General features: G+C 50.9%; 1 protein-coding gene across 1 annotated transcript; it reads right to left on the reverse strand.

Annotated features, from left to right (window-relative positions):
- Positions 1-686: 686 nt before the first annotated feature.
- LOC145793520 (uncharacterized) lies at positions 687-2,295 on the reverse strand. Its single transcript, XM_082876366.1, has 2 exons — positions 1,705-2,295; positions 687-752 (listed from the first exon to the last, which is right to left on the reverse strand). The coding sequence occupies exons 1-2, from the start codon at positions 2,293-2,295 to the stop codon at positions 687-689; spliced, it is 657 nt and encodes a 218-aa protein (XP_082732492.1).
- Positions 2,296-6,996: the final 4,701 nt, after the last annotated feature.

The following is a 6,996-nucleotide window of genomic DNA, read 5'->3' on the forward strand; positions in this document are numbered from 1 at the left end:
TCAGTCTGGCTGAGGTTGGTCATGCTCAGTCTGGCTGAGGCTTGTCATGCTCAGTCTGGCTAAGGCTTTGTATGCTCGGTCTGGCTAAGGCTGGTCAGGCTCAGTCTGACTGAGGCTTTGTATGCTCGGTCTGGCTGAGGCTTGTCATGCTCAGTCTGGCTAAGGCTTTGTATGCTTGGTCTGGCCGAGGCTTTTATGCTCAGTCTGGCTGAGGCTTTGTATGCTCGGTCTGGGCGAGGCTTTTATGCTCAATCTGGCTGAGGCTGGTCATGCTCAGTCTGGCTGAGGCTTCGTATGCTCGGTCTAGCCGAGGCTTTTATGCTCGGTCTGGCTGAAGCTGGTCCTGCTCGGTCTGGCTGAGGCTTGTTATGCTCAGTCTGGCTGAGGCTTTGTATGCTCGGTCTGGCTGAGGCTTTGTATGCTCGGTCTGGCCGAGGCTTTTATGCTCAGTCTGGCTGAGGCTTTGTATGCTCGGTCTGGCCGAGACTTTTATGCTCAGTCTGGCTGAGGCTGCAATCAAAGCGTTATTTAAAAGATCACACATATATTTGGAATGTAAGCTTGCTGTCATATAAAGTGTAGCCCATTGGAACATAAGCTTACACCATATGGGGGGAAAATGAGAATATTCAAGTGTGCAGATGGTCAAAAGAACATACAGCAATTGGACAATAAGAATACAACTTTTATTGAAAATAACGCTTCAAATGCTCAGCGTTCCAAGGATGGGGGAGGTCGCGACCTTCCATGTCCTGAAGTCGGTAAGTGCCTGGTCATGGTCTGGCTTTCACAACGTAAGGTCTCTCCCACTTGGCTGCCAGTTTGCCCTCAGTCGGATTTTTGGTGGCAAGAGTTACTTCTCGCAAAACAAGGTCCCTCACGGCGAATTCCCTCGGTCTGACTCTACGGTTGTAGTGTGTTCTCATTTTCTGTTGGTATGAGGCCTGTCTGACAGCGGTGGTTTCTCAAAGTTCTTCAATTAGGTCTAGGTTTGCCCGACGCAGTTCTTCGGTCAGTTCTAGATTAGGATGTAGAACCCTTGGGGTGGGAAGACCAACTTCCACTGGGATGACCGCCTCAGAGCCATATGTTAATCGAAAGGGGGTCTCCCCAGTGGGAGTTCAAGTAGTAGTGCGGTAGGCCCAAATTACATTCGGTAATTCCTCAGCCTAGAGTCCCTTAGCAGCTTCCAGTTTAGTTTTGATGATCTTCAAAAGAGAATGGTTGGTGACCTCAACTTGGCCATTGGCTTGGGAATAGCCTGGAGAGGAGAAGCATGCCTTAATTTGGAGCTCTGCACAAAATTTCCTGAACTTGGTATTGTCAAATTGTTTACCGTTGTCGAAGACGATGGCTTGAGGAATGCCAAATCTGCAGATGATCGATTGCCAGATGAATCTGGTGATGTTCCGCTCGGTAATTGTGGCAAGGGGTTCTGCTTCCACCCATTTAGTGAAGTAATCGATGGCGACAATGGCGAATTTGGTTTGGCCCCGGCCCGTGGGCAATAGGCCGATCAGGTTGATTCCCCACTTGGCGAACGAGTAGGGACTGCAGAGTGTGATAGGGGATGTTGGCAAAGCGTTGGCACTTATCACATTTGAGCACAAAGTCTGTCGCATCTTGATTGAGAGTGGGCCAGAAATAACCTGTGCGAAGTATTTTGTGGGCTAGGGACCTGCCACCCGAATGATTGCCACATACGCCTTCATGGATTTCTCTCATCATGTAAGTCGCCTGAGCAGGATTGAGGCATCTGAGGTATGGTCGTGAAAAGCCCCTTTTGTACAAGAGACCATCGACAAGAATGTAGTTGGACGACCGGGCTCTGACTTTGGCGGTCTGCTGTTTGTCGTTTGGAAGTCCCCCTGTTGTTAGATACAGGAAGATGTCTGCCGCCCAAGGGATGGGTTCATTTTGGAGGAACTGGACTTCTTGCTGGTTGGGGGAAATGGCAGGGTGGGCTAGGTAGTCGACGCGGACACCATGGCTGAGGTCGGACTGGTCTGCAGAAGCCAACTGAGCTATCTCATCTGCCTTAGAGTTTTTTGCCCAAGGGATGTGCTTGATGTGGAAGGTATTGAAGAGGCAAACAAGGGGGAGTGTGATATCCCTGTAAGCCCTCATTGTGTCCTCCTTGGCATTGAATTCCCTCGTAATTTGTCCGACAATGAGTTGGGAGTCGCTGAACGGGATGTGGCTGATACCAATATCCCGGGCTAGGTGGAGACCTGCTATCAATGCCTCATATTCGGTCTCATTGTTACTAGCCTCAAACAAGAAACAGAGAGCCATTTGAAATAACCACCCTCAGGGGTGGTGAGGATGAGACCAGCCCCACTGCCTTCCTTGCGGGATGATCCGTCGACGTTGAGAGTCCAAGAGTGAGGGTCTTTTCGGTCGGTAGGGGTTGATGGGGGTGGAGGGGTCGTGGTTGGGGTAGGATTAGTGAATTTCAGGATGAAATCGGTGATAGCCTGCCCCTTGATCGCTGTTCGAGGCCGATAGGAGATGTCAAACTGGCTGAGTTCCACTGACCACTGCATGAGTCTGCCGAAGAGTTCTGGTTGCTACATTACCTTCTTCAAGGGTTGGTCGGTGAGGGCCATTATGGAATGGGCTTGGAAGTAAGGACAGAGTCGTCTGGAGGCCCAAGGCCAAGGACAATTTTTCTAACAGTGGGTATCTCTGCTCCGCTCCCCTGAGAGCCCGACTGATGTAGTAGACCGGCCGTTGGACAGAGTCGTCTTCCCTAATAAGGGCTGCACTGACTGCGGTGCTTGATACGGCTAAATAGAGGAAGAGGGGTTCGCCCGTGATTGCCTGTGAAAGGAGGGGGGATGGCCATGCACTGTTTCAACTGCTGAAAAGCCTCTTCGGATTCGATCGTCCATTCAAAAGTTTTCCGGAGAACTTTGAAGAATGGGAGGCACTTATCCGTTGCGCGGGAAATGAAGTGGTTGAGGGCGGCAACTCGGCCAGTGAGTCGTTGAACCATCTTAACCGTTCTGGGTGACTGCATTTCAATCAAGGCCTTGATCTTTTCAAGGTTGGCTTCAATGCCCCACTGACTGACCATGAAACCCAAATATTTCCCAGATCCTACGCCGAAGGCGCACTTCTCCGGTTGAGCTTCATTTGGTACTTTCGTACTCTCGCAGGTCGGTCAGATGATTAGCGGAGAGTTTGCTCTTGACTAGCATGTCGTCGGTATATACTTTCATATTCTGACCTATCTGATGATGGAAGACAGCATTGACCAACCGTTGGTAGGTGGCCCCAACATTTTTCAATCCAAACGGCATCACACGGTAATGGTAGGTACCTCGGTCGATAATGAAGAAGGTGTGTTCTCGATCAGATGGGTGCATCAGAATTTGGTTGCACCTAGAGAAGGCATCCATGAAGCTGAGCATTTAATGACCAGCCGCGGCGTCAACCAGCAGATCTATGCGAGGGAGAGGATAGCTATCTTTGGGGCAAGCTCGGTTGAGGTCGGAGTAGTCCACACAGAGCCACCATTTACCGTTGTTCTTATGGACCAGGACGACGTTGGACAACCATCTAGGGTAGTCCACGTTTTTGATGAATTGTGCCTGAATAAGCTTGTTGACCTCTGCGGCAATGAGAGTGTTGCGCTCCGGATAAAAGATACGCTGCTTCTGGCGGTAAGGTCGAAAATGGGGTTCAATGCTGAGGCGGTGGATTATGAATGAGGGGTTAATACCCGGCATGTCTGAGTGGGTCCAGGCAAATACATCGTTGTGCTCGATCAGGAGGGCAGTAAGGTCAGCCTTTGCTTGGAGGGATAGTTGGCTGCCGATTTTGGCAATTTTCGTCAGGTTGGCGGGGTCGATGGGAACCTCAATGAGCTCCTCCACAGGCTCCCGTCTAACCAGCTCGTCCTCATCTCGGACGTCCAGTCCTTCAATGATCATCTCCTCCTTCAACTTGACTTCTTTGAGTGAGGCGACATAATACTCCCTGGCAACTGTCTACTCTCCCCCCACTGTCCCAACCCCCAGATCGGTGGGGAACTTAACGGCAAGGTGGTAAGTTGATATGATGGCTTGAAAAGCATTGAGGGCGGTGCGGCCAAGGATGATGTTGTAGGCGAAGGGGCAGTTGACAACAAGGAAGGTGAGCAACTTTGTAGTCTGCCACGGGTACTCGCCGATTGTGATAGGAAGATCGATGGAGCCGATGGAAGTCACCCGGTCACCAGTGAAACCAACCAAAGGGGTTTGGAGATAGACTTTCCTCCCCAATCTTGAGATGGCGAAAGCAGTTGAGGAAGATGATGTCTGAAGAACTGCCGTTGTCGATGAGAACTCGTCTGACCTTGTAGTTGGAGAGGAGGGCAGAAATGACGAGAGGGACATCACGAGGGTAACGGATGCCTGTGCAGTCGGCGTCCGTGAAGGTGATAGGCTCGGTCCACTGCTTGGGCTGTTTGGAGGGTTGGTCCACCGTGGCAACTGGTTTGTCTAAGCCCTGCCTTATCTTTTTGAGTTCTGCTTTCTGAGCCGAGTGGGATGGTCCCCCACAAGCAAGGCCACCTGAAATAACTCTGATTTCTCCAATAGGTGGGGGGGATTACCTTGTGGCCGAGGCTGCGGTAGAGGTCGATCATGGCCTTGGTTAGGTTAGGCTGGCTACCGGGGAGGGGTGTGCCAACGGTTGTTTCTGAGGGGCTCAATCCTTTGCCTTTGCTGAGGATGGGCATCCGTGAATTGGCTAAGACGTCCCTGACGTATTAAGGTCTCAACCTGGTCTTTGAGGTTGACGCACTCGTCGGTATTATGGTTGTGGTCTTGGTGGAAACGGCAATATTTGGACTGGTCTTTCTGATTGGAAGGGATTCGTGATGGTTGGGGCCATTTGAGGGGGTAGTCTCGCTGAATCTAATTGAGGACTTGTTCCATGGGGGAATTGAGGGGTGTGTACCGTTCGAACCGACCAGGCGGTTGGACTGGTGCCGTCCGGTCGGCTCTGAGGGGTCGGTCGGTATAGTGGGGTGTTTGGTTATTATATGGGGTGTTTCTGGTTTCTGAGTTTTTTCGCTTTTCTCGGGGGGTCGGGTTTTTTGCTGTAGGGTCTTGGCGAGCGGCTAGGAAATCTTCTGCGCTCATGTATTTTTGGGCTTTGGAGAGTAAGGCTGCTGTGGAGGTGGGGCGGTTTTTAGAGAGGGAGAAGAGGAAATCAAACGACCGTAGTCCGGCCATGAAAGCCGTAAGGATGACCTTATCATCGTTTTCCGCCACCTGCAAGGCTTCAGTGTTGAAGCGGGTAACGAAACTACACAGGGACTCCCCCTCGGTCTGGTGGATGTTGAGAAGTTGGGTTGCCGGACAACGTTGGCACTGGGCTCCAATAAAATGACTGAGGAAGGAGTCACTGAGATGCTGGAAAGTGGAGACGAAGTCTGCTGGTAACTGGCTAAACCACAGCCGAGGTAACCCCTTCAGTGTCAAGGGGAAAGCTCGACACATGATCTTGTTAGGGAATGCATGGAGGATCATGAGGGTTCGGTAGGTCTCCAGATGGTCGAGTGGGTCTGTCGTACCGTCAAAAGAGTCGATGGTGGACATTTTGAACTTGGGGGTAGAGGTTTGTCCCGGATGGAGGTGACAAATGGTGAGTTTGCTGTGGTAGAGGGTTTATGTTGGATGTTCTGCATGACCCCTTGGAGTTGGAGCTTCATAGCTCGGAGTTCTGCATCCCACAGAGGGACGTTATCACCACCGAAAGGCAACGGGGGTTGGATGCTACTGGCTTCCCCTTCAGGGGTTGGTGCCAGGACCGATGGATGCGGGGGTCGGGGTGGTGGATTTATATTAGGAGGGGGAGGTTGCAAGCCTTCCAAGTTGGGTGGATAGGGCTGCAGGATTGTATGGCTCGGGGCTCGTTTTTGGCTGGACGGGATATCTGGAGGTGGTGGAGGAGGCATAGGAAGGTTTCTTTGGAGTAGGGCATTTATCAGGGCTTGGTTTTGCTCGGCCATGCGGTTAATACTGTTGGTAAGCTCGATGAAATACTGTGGTGGGTTGTTTGGATTGGGGGGGCCGGCTTGGTGGTCTTTAGCATTTTGGTGAGAAGCCATGGATCTAGTAGTGACCATACACTTTGATGGGTAGCAGGAAAGGGTTATTGTAACAGGATCTCCGGCAACAATGAGCCCAACTGGCGCGCGGAGCAAAGCTTTCCCACAGACGACGCCAACTGATGAGTCAGTGAATGATGGTGGAATGGGTCGGGCTGATCCACGCTCCTCAAGCCTATGTTCGAATGACCAAGCCTACCTAAAGACATGCACAAGAGTTCAATGGGGAACGGGGAGTCCCCCAGCAAACACTCCGACGAGCAAGTTAGAGAGAGAAGTGGAATACAGAGATGGAGTGATGATAGAAAAGTTTAACTTTCTTCTTGTCTTCAACGTTTGCTTATATCCTTTGGTAATCATTTCATTGTCCTTTCCGACCTATCACCTTAGCCGAAAGTCCATACTATAGCTTACCTTGTTCAGGGTGAGGGCGTGCTGTCTCGACGTAAAGGTGTTGTCGTAATAAATGCAGTGAGGAGCTGCATTAATGGCGATGTGCAGTGGCAATAACTTTGCAGATCTTTGTCTGCTGATGTGGCTTGCCCTTTACCTGCCACGTGTCTGAATATCATTGGTCTTTCATGCCATGTTGACTTCCAGATGGTGTTGGGCTTTATCAGTTGGGTTATGTATTGGGCCCTAAGTGGTAGGCTTGGGTTGTTCATATTGGGTTATGGCCTCTATGAGCCTACCCACGTCAGAATGAAATGCTAAAAATGGACTGCTTTGCCAGATTTTAGAGTCGCCACCTAAATATTTTGTTTTGGGAAATTTAGGAAACCCGAGACTCGTGCCAAAGGCCATTAGTCCGTCATCACCAAAGTGTCTCGGCTCGGGAACTTAGGTACGAGAGGGGAAGGTCATGAATTGAGTACCCCACTCGCCCAATCAAA

Source organism: Camellia sinensis, chromosome 6, assembly GCF_055761805.1.
Source record: "Camellia sinensis isolate YWXY chromosome 6, ASM5576180v1, whole genome shotgun sequence".
NCBI lineage: Eukaryota > Viridiplantae > Streptophyta > Magnoliopsida > Ericales > Theaceae > Camellia > Camellia sinensis.